At 37.7% G+C, this 14694-nt stretch overlaps 1 protein-coding gene across 10 annotated transcripts in view; it reads right to left on the reverse strand.

Moving 5' to 3' along the window:
* The window catches only part of FREM1 (FRAS1 related extracellular matrix 1), a 163349-nt gene that overhangs the window by 23927 nt on the left and 124728 nt on the right, over positions 1–14694 (reverse strand). For 8 of the 10 annotated variants that reach the window (XM_074330368.2, XM_074330367.2, XM_074330365.2 and 5 more), the window contains 4 exons: positions 14324–14525; positions 13425–13569; positions 3443–3572; positions 757–829 (listed from right to left, as the gene is read on the reverse strand). In XM_074330368.2, coding sequence (XP_074186469.2) covers positions 757–829; positions 3443–3572; positions 13425–13569; positions 14324–14525 — 550 coding nt within the window. The remainder of the gene's footprint in view (positions 1–756; positions 830–3442; positions 3573–13424; positions 13570–14323; positions 14526–14694) is intronic. The other 2 variants (XM_074330369.2, XM_074330366.2) reach the window with 1 other exon arrangement.

Raw genomic sequence — 14694 nt, forward strand, 5'->3', positions numbered from 1 at the left:
AGGGAGGGCTACCTGCCCCCATCTACAGAAGCCAGGAAAAGAAGGCATGGTTCCAGCCTCGGTGCTTTAGGCACAGTTCCCCTAAAGTGTATTGGTCTTTCAGCCTAAAGTCCCCTTCTTCTTTTACCTGCTCAGAATTCTGGGAAATCTTCCAGGAATTTCCTTAGCCCAAACAATGGCGCATCCTTTGTGTTCCAATGCACTATTAGTGAGTTGTTTTCATGTCTGTATTTCCCATCCTTGAGAACAGGCACCATCCTTTTGTACTCCCTTTTGTTCCTACCAAAATTTTTCCAGAGATCTAATGCAAAATATGTACTAATTAAATAATAATTTCTCCTGGAATCTCCTCAGATCAACCTATTCTAAGAGAGATAATTTAGAAATGCCCTTTAGGAATCTATATGAATATAACATTCTATATGAATATCAAAATATGAGGCAATTAAATCATTTCAGCTTTGTGTCAGGACTTCAAATAATTTTTTAAACATTATTTTTTCCTGGATTTTTGGATGTTTGTTTTGATATTTTATACTTTTTATTTGCTATGATCTTCTCATTTAAAATAATTATCCACCTGTAATAAAATAAAATATAAGGGGCAATCAAGTCCAAACTGATCTCTCTTGTTGTGGGGTGATATGGTTCCCTGAGGAGTTTCTAGTTGGCTGAATTTGCCTAATATTCTGTCTTCTCCAAAATCGCCAGATTTCCTTACAAAAACATGAAATAAACTGTAGACACAAAACGTACCTGGGTCAAATTGAATCAGTTTAGATGGAGTCATGGTGAAATCTTTTCCAACTGCAGCTGACACTTGTTTGACCTTAAAGCAGAAACAAAATGTCTTTTTTTAATAAAAATAAATATTCTATCACAGAGAAATGCCCAGTCTAGTCTCATACTAGACTAAATTCATATTCTTAAAATCTATTTTTAACATAACATTTTTTTATTATATAAACCATTTTTGATCCAAGTTACATGGATCTTCCTTAAAGTTAACTTTTTTCTAGACTAATATCAATTAAAGTAAAACTATTTTTTTTTTTTGCTTCTCCTTTCTAAATGATTCAGTAATTGGAGAAAGTAATGTGAATTTTTAAAAAATATTTTGCTCTTTTTTATGAATATGAATTTATTTTGTTTCCTTCCCTTCACCTAAACCTTGTTCTAAAATAGTGCCTCTGAGGAAAGGGAAGGGGAACAGTGAAGAGGAGAAGAAAACGCAGGCGCTCCCGACAGCGTGGGTGCTGATCTGTCCGTGAGCTCTGAGGTCTCCTGCGAGCTCCATGGCACCGAAAGCCGTTAGACTAGATGAACTAATACAAGTCTGCTCCATTTTCCTGTCTGGATGAAACCATCCCTCTTCACAGACATGAATGAGGGCTTTATGGGAATAACAGACCTGAACAGCTCCACAAGGCAATCCACATCCAGAACTGAGAGCTTTAGAGGTTCCATCAAGTAAGATGTAAAACAGAAGAAAAAAAAAAATCACTCCAGTCTAATGAGGTTATTGACTGTCTCCCGGTTCCCTACCCTCAGGGCTAAAAACCAGTTGATTTTAGGGCTCTAAATTCATGGCTTCACCTCCCTTCGAGGGAGCCTACACATATTAAGAATCCTTGGCTGGTTTAAAAAAAGAGGTCATCGAATGAGAACCAAGTATAAGCTCAATAGACAGCTGTTACTTTTGCACTTTTTTAGATGTTTAAGATGGTGGGGAAAGTGGGTTAAATATATTTCTTCACTTTTTTACAAAGGAATGAAACACACAATTAACGTAAAAATTCCTATTTCTACGGCCTCAGACATTATCTCCATTTCTAATCAAAAGCCCTAACACCTGCCAGTGGGTCTGCAGTGGAAACATTTTGCTCACGAAGGATATTACCTCCTCAGCTCCCATTTGCTCTTTGCCTACAGTGCCAAGGCTCCTCATGAAGCACCTTTCTTTGGGGAAAGGCAGCCCATTGTACACCTGTACCTGCCATATGCTGGGAGTTACACATCTCCGCATGGTACTTGCACGTGCAATTACCTAGTATTTATCACCACTGAGTTTACGGAATCCTATGTAGGAAAAAGGATGGTCTGAGGCAAAGCGATTGGAGAAATCAGTCCGATGAAGGTGCATGATTCAAACCAGGACAAATAACACAAGTAAAAGTGCTTTCTCTTTCCCTGCTCCTAGTCAAGCTGCCAATGAACTCTGGATAAATACAGCGACAGGCTGTGTGCTGTGGGTAGAGTCGTCAGTGAAGGACTCAGGGCTGTTTGCTGAAGGCCTTGCGCACCCAGCTGGCAGGTTCACGGTGTGCATTCAGCTTAAGTAGACAAAAGGTTCTATGTCACACCACGTAGGTTCTTTCTATCTGGCAAGGTGAATGGTAGTGTGGCCCAAAACTCCAGACTCGAGCATATGGTGCTTTCTATGGAGGAGCAGAGCACTATTAGAAAACCATCCAGGCAGATTCTTTCTTTTTCCATAAACAATCTGCTGGAAAACTATAGGGTATACCAAGTTGTCTAATGTTTTAATAACAATAAGGCACCTACAGATCTGGGGAAACGAGCCTGTGTCCACAGAACAGATAAATACTGAGTCTGGATACGGCAGAGTTTAGGTGCACAAGGCTCTGAAGGTGATTTGAATTTACTATTGTAATTGAGACTTGACTGAGTTGCTATTTTTTCCAGCAGCTAATATCAGTGCCCTTTTCATTAGATTGAGGAGGGAGTCTTAAGGCTTATTTGCTCTTGTTAGTACATAATAGTTTTTCATGCTTTCATTCTCTTGAAGTGCTCCTGTGACAGGGACTTCTAAAAATCCTTCAATTCTAGAAACCATAGGTTGTGCTTCAAGGTCCATGGCAGTGAAAAAGAATAGCAAGTCGACTCATTCAAAAGTGATTACTGAAAATGTCTTATAGTTCAGGGTACCTGTATTGATATATGCTCTCTTAATTTTGTACCCCTTGGGGACTCTTAAGATAAGTCTGTGCCCTGGTTTTCCTCATTCCCTGAGACCAGGAAGTGATCCTGGTGTATACTACGAGAAAGCCATCTGTGGACTGAAATTTGCTCTGGCTACCCCACAGAATGTCTTGCACACGACTTTTTATTTTTTTCTCAAGTAGAGTTTGGCCCAAGTTCACCAAATTGGACCTATCTTCCTGTGAAATCAAACTGTAAGACTTAACGACCAGATTGAAAAACTAAAAATGGGTTCGCAATATCATATCTAAGAGCTAATGAAGTTAGATAACAGGTGGAGGAACCAGGGGATTTTGTACTTAGAATCTCCAGAAGAGTGTGGCATTCCTGCAACTTTAAATGTCCTTGGTTACTCTAATTTTTTCTAAGAAAATAATCCAAGGCACCAAGCAGCCAGCCACTTAAGTTTTAGCTTAAGTTTACATTTTAGAGTTGTTACCTTTACACTCACAAAAGCGGAGTCCATGGAATAGCCCTTTCTGGTAACTTCCAAGGGCAACATGCCCACATTCTCACAGACCTCATATTCAGTCTGTGACCATTCAATATGAGACCACTTCAGTTCCAAACTGAAAGAAAAAGAAAAGGGAAAATCATAAGATACGTATAGTAAATGCCTATAGGGATCCTTTCCCGGGTAGGAGACTGAACCACTGGTTCACCTCATGGTGACAAAGTGGTTCATTAGCTTACACCAATGCTAAAAATTTCTTACATATGTTTGATACCGTTTAGTTCACAGAGAACTTTCAGGATCTCATGTAATGCTTACAGTAATGCCACGAGGGAGACAGAGCAAGTATTAGAATTCCATTTTACAAATGCAGAAACTAAAGTCAAAAGACTGTCAGAGGTCCCACAGTTTTTAATGACAAAAAAAAAAAAAAAGACTCAAACTTGAGTGTACTGAAGGGAAAGGAAAGAGCAGTTGTGAAATTCAAGACTTTCATTTTTGGAAAGGAGATTGATATGAAATCGCTCTTGTTTTTTGGCCTTCTTCATTGGTACAACAAGAATGGTTCCAGACACAGATCTTCTCTGAACTTGGGTTAAGTTTCATAACAAGTTATCTTTGAGAGTGTGCCCAACAAGTAAAATGTGAATGTGTTTTGTAACCATTATCTGTTCATTCTTGTGTGCATATAAAAGAATGGAGCTTGGATGCAGCCATACAACTGAATAAACCTGATAAATAGAGGGTGGTCTTTCCCCCCGCAATATAACTAGTGAACCCAACATTTGATGGAAACTGTCTTCTTTAATTGTCATAATATGGAGAGAAACTGTTTTCAAAGAAAGAAACCCAAGCCTAGCTCAAAGGAAAAAAGCTATGACAAAGCTAATAGGTAGCAGAGATGAAATTTCCAGCATAAATCTGAAGCCAAACACACTCAGTAGCACTGTCTTCTACTGCTCGGACCATGGGCCAAGGATCCCAGGGTAGTGTGGGAGCATGGAATTATTGCAGAGGTTCACGAATCTCTATGAATACAGATGTTTATTCAATCAATAGATATGAAATTCATTGTGGCTGGCATTCTGGGCTTCATAACACTTTGTCATGCAGACAAGATTCTTACTTTAAATAATATTGGGAACCTCATGGATCTTAAATGCAATGGAACTCAAATCTGGCATGAAACAGATCAAGAAATAAATGTTTAAAGAATCATGTGCTAACAAGCAACAAGGATATTATAAATGCCAATAGAAATAACATTCCATTATTATTCTACATAATTATGCTATTATTCTAAATAACATGTTGCAAAGAATTCCTAAAGCATCCAGCTAAATAAGAAAGAACAAAATCAGCAAGAAGGATTGGGAAAAAAGAGAAAGATGAAACAGGAAAGATAGGAAAGCATTGGAAACAAGTGAACTGGATAACTATGGCTGCATTTCAGCTAAGTCTCAGTAAGGTTTAAATGAGTTTCATTGTCCAATCTCCTGAGAATCCATCCATTACAATGCTAACTATGACAAGCCAAAATTCATCAATGTCACTCTGCAGATCCAGATGATCTCAGGGCACAAAGCTAAATGCAGCTTGATTGCTGATCTAGAGCCATAAGAACACCATGAAGAGTCTGTGCAGCTTCAAAGCATAGAGGGTCTCGGTGTTTGGGAAAGTGTGTACATTTCCCTGATGCACCATTAGAATGCTGCATGATGCTTAGAACGTAAGGTTGTCATAATACAACGTTCTATTTAATTGTCTTAAAACTACTCAGTACAATTAATACAGATCTATTGAAAAGCCATAAAATTTAAGCCAGGCTATGTACCGGGGGTGCCAGAAAAATGTATACACACAACGTGTATTCATCTTTTATTATCAGGATATAGTATTACAATTTTAATAGTTTTTTTTTCCTTTCTTAAAATGTGTATACGTTTTTTTTTTTTTGGCACCTTCTGTATTTTCCAGAAAAATATTTAAATTGCAAAGCACTTGCATACCTATGAAATATACGAGCATGCAACACACGTTTTGAATGTGTTTCTTTTTGTTTTTTGCTGTACAGTATTTCAGATCTTTCTACGCTGAGACTATGGTTGCTTAACCTCTACACAAACACCTGGAAAAAAGTAAGACCTGTAGTTAGTCACTTGGGAATTCTCCCTTCTAGAAGCCACACAGCTGTATGCTTGGCAGCATGCAGACAACCAGATGCAGGAGCCCCTGAGAGTAATTTGGAAACCTCTGGATGTGTAGGTGTCACGTAGAAAAGGATTGGTTCAAACTTTCACATTCTAATAATCCCTCCCTTCTCTTGTTACCATTGAATAAATATCCTTCTAAGGTCAGAAATGAAGTTTCTGGACACACTTTACGTAAAACACACATGGCAATCATTTCAAGTCATTTAGCAGGAGGTGAGAACTCCTTTAGCCTCTAAGTCAGGGTTTCTCAACCTCTACACTACTGACGTTCGTTCGGGACCAGATAGTTTTTTGTTGTGGGAGGCTGCCCAGAGCATCGTAAGATACCTAGCAGCATCCCTGGCCTCTATCCGCTAAGTGCAGTTGCACCTCTCCTTTGGTTACGATAATCAAAACTGTTTCCAGATACTTCCAAATGTGCCTTTGGGGGAAACTCATCCCCAGTTGAGAAACACTTCGCTAAGTGATTTTGGAGCGCTCATCTCAATAGAAAATTTGATTTAATGTGAAAACTGAATTTTGGTTCATCCCAAACCACTATTGTAAATGGAAGACTAGGATAAAGTAGTGGAAATTAAACTGGATTAGAAAGCATGAGGCTTTTGGTCCCTCTGCCACTCACTAACTCTAAATCAGGCACCAGAAAAGCTGTTTAAACACCCAATTTAAAATCGCAGTCCATCCTCAAAGTCTGGCATCTGTGATCCCCCCTTATTCTGACCCATTTTTTCGTTTTCCAAAGTATGCATCACATATCATGTACTATTTAATTTACTTTGATACCATGTATTCTCTAAGAAGACAGGAGTCTTTGGTTCACTGACATATTCCCAAGTCCCTTGTAGAGTGACGAGGATGCAGCAAATGCTCCATAAATATTTCTTAAATGAATCTTGTTTAGCCCACTGTTTCTCAAGCTAAGTTGACCACCAAAGCTTTTTTTTCTCCCCAGCCCTCTTAACATCATATTTCACACACTTTGAAAAAATGCTAGGCTAGGTTACCCTCACATATTCTTTCTAGCCCTGACTTACTCTGGGTTCTTCAGCTGTTATTGGACTTCATTAGAGTAGAAAGATGGCATTGATAAAAGAGCATCCTACCACACATCATAATTTAACACACATGTATGCTATTATCTAAGGCGTGTGCATGGTTCCGAACATTTGGCAATGTCTAGATACAGCTTGGATTGTCACACTGGGAAGAGGGTGGTCCTGGCATTAAGTGGGTAGAGCCCTGAGATGCTGCTAAACATCGTGCAATGCACATGTGCAATAAACATAGTGCAATGCACACACACGCCTCCCCATGACAGAATTATCAGAATTATCAAAATGTCAATAGTGTTGACGTAGAGTCAAAAATATACACTTTCTAATATTTTATTCTTTGTCTACTTGATTCATTTATATGAAGGAGCAATGAACTGAAAGAAACACTGAGGATTAAAACTCCAGTTTGGAATTTGGGACATTATTCTAGGTTTACAAGAGGGTGTGGAAAAGGTACTTAATCCCTCTATGCCTCAGTTTCCTCACTTCCCAAAATATAATAATGATGGGTCTGTACTTCAAAGGGGTTAAATGAACCTTAATGAATACTCATTAAGTAGTTTGAGCTTCTCAGTGATTTTATAGAACCTAAAATTGTGATTAAATTATTCTCATAACTAGATTTTCATTTATAATCAAGTCGCATATGATTTAAGAAAATTGAGATGTTAAAAAACATTTTTCCAAGTAGTCAATTTAAGACTTATCAATTCAAAGAGGATGCTATTAAGCTCCCTAATCTAATGCTATGAACACCTGTGTTTTCATTTTTGTCTTGCTCTCATGATAATGGGGAAACAGTGTTTAGCCAGGAGGCAGCATAGCGAGTACCCAAACAAGTGCTTTGGAGTCTGACATGTCTTGCAACCACTTATTAATGTGTGATTACGGTCAGTTACCTAGTCTCTCTGGGCCTCCGTTTTCATTATCTTTACAATGAGAAGAATTATACTCATGTCAAATGATGAAAATTAAAATTCATTAATTTGTGTAAAGCACCTGTACACAGTGGGTACTTAAAAAGTGCTATTTCCCTTCCCTTCCTCTGTACTTTCCTAGCTCGAATCTGGAAACAAATACTTTTAACTTCTGGCTTGCTGGTAATGTGAAAGCTTTACCTAGCCAATAGTTTCAACCTCTTCCCCTACAAGGTGTTTCATAAAGCTGTCAAACTATTGCAAAGTTCACCTATTAGAAATTCCCTTTCTTTTTCATTTCTTTCGTACCTTCTCGTTTAAGGCCAACAGTGAATAATAGAACAGCAGACGGAGGAGAAGAAACAGGGTGTTTGGAATCATGCAGCAGCTGGAGAAGCAGCCTGAGTTATGGAGAACTTCAGTATGGGTCAACTTTTGTTTTGAAGTTCACTTTTTGTCAGCGGATGCAAGAAAAAGGTCGACGTAGAAGATGTATTAGGAAACTGCTGTGGTCAGAAGTCGGCTACATTCTGTGCTCTGCAAAGGTGTTTTTGATGAATGAGGTGGGTCCTGTGTAGTTTGCTTTGAGAATTCTGCAGATCATCTTGAGATTCAAGTTGGACTTGAGAACAGACATGAGCTTGTGAGTGAGTCACGCCTTACTCACAAGTGAGTGAGTCAGGCATGGGCCACTACGATGAATAAGGCAACCGTGCACTTTGAGGTCAGGGAATCGGGGTTCACTTTTGGCTCTGTGCTCACCAATGTAAGTGACTTCAGGCCAATTATTTAAATGCTTTAAGCTTCATTTCCTTATCATCCTTAGAGGATTGTGCTTTGCAGATTAACTTAGACAACATATGTGAAAGCACCTAGCAGAGTACCTGAAATCCAGGCCCTCAGCCAAGTCTAAATCTCTATGCAAATTTCCATGGATTTCAGTGTTACAAAATAATTTCTATTCACAATGTCTCCCAACTGTATTCCATGAAAAACTTGTTCCATGAGTTATTGCGGGGTGTGTGGGAGGGAAGGGAAGAGAGAAGTTGTTCTATAGTCAAATCAAGTTGAATCTATGCCACATACTATGTCCCTCTCTCAGATCCCCAATCCATACAAGCATCTCCAGGATTCTGGGATGCGATGCAGTTAAATAGCACACAAGCCAGCTAGCTAGCAATAACTTGATCAGTCTAACCAAATCAGATTTCCTAACACCTTTTTTAATGGAACATCTATTGATTCTTCAGGCTTGGTATTCCATAGCAATGTTGCAAGAGCAAAAACTTACCAGCAATCAAGATTTTGGGGACATTCCAACTGAACATGGGTCCTTCTTGTTTTTTTAAAAGAGCCCCCTTTCTGCTCCAGACGGCACCCACCTGTCCCTTTAGCTTTATTACAGAAGGTATTCACCCATTCAAATATGCAAAATATTAATCTATTAATCCTGTCCAAGCTAAAGAAAAACACAAAGTTGCACAGCATTTAGCTTGTGGGTTAATAAGCATATTGATGGTTCACTTTGAAATCATCCTAGAATCAATTTTTAATTAGAGATGGGCTTTATAGCTGGCCACCCAATGTCTCTGGAATATTTCTTCAAACAGCACAACTTTTGTACGCACATGAATGCACAATAGTAATCACCACCACAGGTTGCACTTGTTAAGGACTTCCAATGTGCAAGATGCTTTCATATGTCTTACCTCACATGCTTCTCTAAACAAATTTTGCAATTGCCACCACTTTGACAGATGAGATAACTAAGGCTTGAACAATCACCTAGATCAACAGCAGAGCCAAAGGTCAAACCCTGTTCTTTGGCTCTAAATCCAGTAGTTTATTGTTTATTATCTACACTATAATTCCTGGTGTGTTAGACATGGAGAATACACTAATAGTAATACTTATAATTAACATTTAAAACCAAGTAAAACTGAAAGTCCTTGAAGAGTAAGTATTCATCATTTCTTGTTGCCTGGGGGCCAATGAGACTGGAGAGAAAGAAGGGAGTTAAGTCTGCAGCTCCTTTCCCTTTCGGCTGGTTAGCATACTTTGTTAGGAGTGGGCAAGAAGACAGATAATTTTTGATAAAGAAGCAGAAAACACACAATGGAGAAAAGACAGCCTTTTCAATAAATGGTGCTGGCAGAATTGGAAAGCAACGTGCAAAAGAATGAAACTGGACTGCTATCTGTCACCATGTACCAAAATTAATTCAAAACAGATCAAAGACTTAAGCATAAGACCTGATACAAGGAACTGCATAAAAGAAAACATAGGTACTAAACTTATGGACCTTGGGTTCAAAGAGCATTTCATGAATTTGACTCTAAAGGCTAGGGAAGTAAAAGCTAAAATAAATGAATCGGACTATATCAAACTTAAAAGCTTCTGCACAGCAAAAGAAACCATCAACAAAATAAAGAGGCAACCAACTGAAAGGGAGAAAATTTTTGCAAACAGTGCCTTCGATAAGGGGCTAATATCCAAAATATACAAGGAACTCATACAACTCAACAACAGAAAAAAAAAAAAAAACCCAATTGAAAAAAGAGGACCTGAAGAGACATTTCTCCAAAGAGGACATACAAATGGCTAATAGACATATGAAAAAATGCTCAACATCACTAATCATCAGAGAAATGCAAATAAAAACCACAATGAGATATCACCTCACCCCAAGATATCACCTTGTTGATGAATGGCTATCATCAACAAGACAAATAGTAACAAGTGTTGGAGAGGCTGTGGAGAAAAAGGAACCCTTACACACTGTTGGTGGCAATGCAGACTAGTGCAGCCGTTATGGAAGACAGTGTGGAGGTTCCTCAGAAAATTACGAATAGAATTACCATATGACCCAGCAATCCCTCTCCTGGGTATCTACCCAAAATATCTGAAAACATTTATACATAAAGACACGTGTGCTCCAATATTCATTGCAGCTTTATTTACGGTGGCCAAGACATGGAAACAACCAAAATGTCCTTTGATAGATGAATGGATAAAGAAGTTGTGGTATATATATGCAATGGAATACTATTCGGCGGTAAGAAAAGATGAAATAGGACCATTTGTGACAACTTGGATGGATCTTGAGATTATAATGCTAAGCAAAATAAATCAGACAGAAAAAGCAGAGAACCATATGATTTCACTGATATGTGGTATATGAACCAAAAACAACAAAAGAACAAGACAAACAAATGAGAAACAAAAACTCATAGACACAGACAATAGTTTAGGGGTTACCAGAGGATAAGGGGGGAGGGGCGTGGTAGATGAGGGTAAAGGGGGATCAAATATATGGTGATGGAAGGAGAACTGACTCTGGGTGGTGAACACAAAATGTGATTTTTAGATGATGTAATACAGAATTGTACACCTGAAATCTATGTAACTTTACTAACAATTGTCACCCCAATAAACTTTAATTGAAAAAAAAAAAAAAAAAAAGAGTGGGCAAGAAGTTCTCTAGTGCAGCGAGGAAACCATGAACTCCAGAGCCATACTTCCTGGGCCCGAATCCTAGCTCCTTCACAAATTAGGTGCATAAGCTAGAAAAATCAGTTTCTATCTCCATGTTTCAGTTTTCTCACCTATAAATTCTGTATTATGATGGTACCTAACTCATAGGTGGTTGTGATGACTAAATGAAGAGCAGTGAAATAGAGCACAAAACAATTATATTGCAAATGCCTGTGTAACTAGGTTCTTGCTGACTTGTTGGAAAGTCAACCTACTATTCATAACATTATATCTTACTGGGAAAATATGCTTCTTGTTCCAAAAAAAACATATTCTAATAAAGGAGGCTGGAGACAACTATACCATTCAAAAATTATTTATGAACATAAATTTCTACCTTCCCCTACCTAGTTTAAAGAAAACAACCTAATATGTCAGACTCAAATAAAAATTACATTTGGATTAACACCCAGTAGGCATATTTTGCATCATCTTGCTCCATTGGTTCTAATCATTTCAAAGTGAATTAGAAACATCTCCAGCATGGATACATAAAAGTGTACGTCCAACACAAGCCGGAGCCCGTTTAAAATAGCCTCACTTAAGGATATAAATTCTTCTGTGAATCAGCTATGAATCTGTGGATTATTTTAAAAATATAAATCACCTTCAAAAGCAATGTCCTTGGTAAGAACAAGGAATGAAAAGGGCATGTAAGTGACGCAATATCAATCTAGCACCATTGCTGGGCAAAAAATATCCTCTATCAACTATGCTGCATTCACACGTGCGGATCAGCTGCCAGCATTACATCAGTAGCAAGTCTGATCAGTATTCTTACGTTTTTTAGTCGAACTATTAAAAAAGCAAGTGAAATCAATTTATTAATGTTTTTGGAGCAGGATTTCTTTTTCTTTTTACATTTTCTTGAGAATTGGAAGATATTTCTCTGAAATTGCAAGTAGTTCATCTATTTTCTATACAGTGCAATCCTGAGGAATCATTTCTTTTAGGCAAGAGCAGTTTAACGGGTGGTGGTCATGTTTTAATTTTATAACCTCATAATTATATTTAAATGTCGAGGGTGAGGCCTTCTTCGTTCACTTCTATTTACCAGTTTCTGGTTCTGTGCACCTGAAATATAATAGCCACTCAATAAAAATCTGTGGAGTTCATAAATCTGGGCCAGGTACTGCACTTTATCAGGGCAATGGAGGTAGAACCCGGGGACTGTGTTTTAAGAGGATGCTAGTTTTTCTAACAAGAACTACAGAGACCTCTGCTGGGAAATACTGGAACTACAATTCAGGATCAAAAAGAAAAGGCGAGAATGAAAAGAGCAGAGTCGCTTTCTCAGTTTTATTTTCTTTCTTTGTCCGTAATCTGTCATAAAAATCCCATCAAGAGGCTGCACTCACTTATGATGTGTAGTTTGGCTAGGATATGGTGAATACTGAAACTAGGATAAATAAACAACTTTTCTTTGAGGTGACGGGTAAGGGTATCAAATCTAAAAAGAAAGAAAAAACAGCCCAAGAACTGGACTACGATTAACCTTTCTACAGTCATCTGATAGCTGATAAATTATTCAAAGTCTACATTCAAGACAAGTCTAGGATACGGACCCAGTTAGTGAAATTCCTATAGTCTGTTAATTTTGTCAATTTTGAGGATTTGTTACTCTTGTCATCTGAGGGTGGCTGTACACATTTTACAACTTCTGTCACTAAACACCAACAAGTCTATTTTCCTCTACACTGTCTTCATCTTACCTATGATAGATTCATTAACATGTATAGGTAGTCTCAAGTAATCATTTGTTTCTTTTTTTTTTTCGTTTCTTTTGGAAAGGAAGAGCTATTTTGCTAACTCTTCCTGACTAGGTATCTCATTCGTCCCACTCCGGTTATTTTACAAGACTATGGGAACTAACACAGTCCTAGAGTGACCTCTTGCTGCACGATTTGTACATGAGCCTGCAAGCTCCGTCCTGGATGCCCGTGAATTGTCACGGCAGACACCTCTCTGTGTGTGAACACGTATGCATTTACACGCATAAATTGAATGACCCAGCACTATACAACTGTACAACTTTTTAATGTTTCCATACTCTGTAAAGCTACTGCTTTTCTCAATATCAAGCAATAATAAAAAGAAAAATCTCTCCCCAAAATAAATTATATGAGATTGTGAAATTGTCTGTAAATTTATCCTCTTAGATTCTGTTTGAAAAAGAACATTTAGCTTTCCTAATCAGATACATTTAGGACACTATATGCAGGACTATGGAATAAGCAAAATAATTTACATTTGAGGAGCAGCAGAGTTCCCTGTGGGGTCCATGATTTGAAATTCCATGATATCTGAATTAAATTCCAAAGATGGGTTTATGATGTAAAGAATGGTTTTACTGTTTAAGTCCTTTTGGCTAAATTTCTCATGGATAAATTCACCTACAAAAGAAATAAAGGAATTTAATGGGTAATCAAACAAAATATTAAATAAGAGCTGATTAAATTGCATGGCTACTTTATTTTAAACTCAGCTTTAAAAATAGCAGAAGTATATTTTTTAAGGAAATTAACATTATTGCAATTATCTTACAACACACATGCAATGAACTTAAATTATTCTTTAAAGTTTACTTTGTCTCGGAAATACTGTACCTTAAAGAAAATATAAATATAGAGGGAGAGTAGGAAAGCACTGTAATAAAATCTATAATTCTGTGGCATCCATTTTAATGATAGATTTTGATCACGGTCTTCATAAAGCAGAAATTATTACATTATACAATCCAGATAAACCATTATACAAAAAAAAACAAAACCCGCAGAATTTTTTTAAATGAACTGACATCATTTAGAATTTATGATAGAAAAAATTAGTCACAAATATGAATTTTGTCCTAACATTGAATATTCCTCTGAATATATTACAATCTGGCTGCTAAAAAAAAAAGCTGTAAACAACAAATAGCATATAAGAAAATAACATATCAGTATTTTTTCCCCCACTCAAGATGAATTTAGGAAAGCTCAGCTTCAAACCCTCTTGAGCACCAATATTGATGTATAAACTACATCTATCAGTAAGCCCTGGGGAATGTTTAGCAAATGGGCCTGCACTTAATTAAATTACTCCCTAGCACTGCAAACCACTGGGCATTTTACAATGAGCAATTACAAGGATTAAGGAAGGCAGTACCTGTTGTTGTGTTCTCCAGATGTCCATGTTGGGGCCCTCGTAAAATCCTAAAGATGATCTGATCGTCCTCGGTGTCAGGGTCTGATGCCTTCAACACACGGGAAGTGATGTAAATCCCGTAACAGCCATTTTTCAGGAGTCCCACTTGAGAAGGGGAATGCACGTGTGTGATGTGGGGGGCTGTTTTGTCCAACTGGTCCACCTGAGTTGTCAATAATTACATACAATGTTATACAAAGGCTTCTCATCCCCATGGGGTCTTAACGGTTAACAATGACAAACTTTCCTGAATTTCAGATTCCTTATCCTCCTTTGGGAATGTCCCAAAATCTTGATTGTTAGTAAGTTTTTGCTCTTGCAGCATTTCTATG

This window comes from Rhinolophus sinicus, chromosome 16 (assembly GCF_057876585.1).
Source record: "Rhinolophus sinicus isolate RSI-liver-muscle chromosome 16, RSI-T2T, whole genome shotgun sequence".
NCBI classification, from domain to species: domain Eukaryota; kingdom Metazoa; phylum Chordata; class Mammalia; order Chiroptera; family Rhinolophidae; genus Rhinolophus; species Rhinolophus sinicus.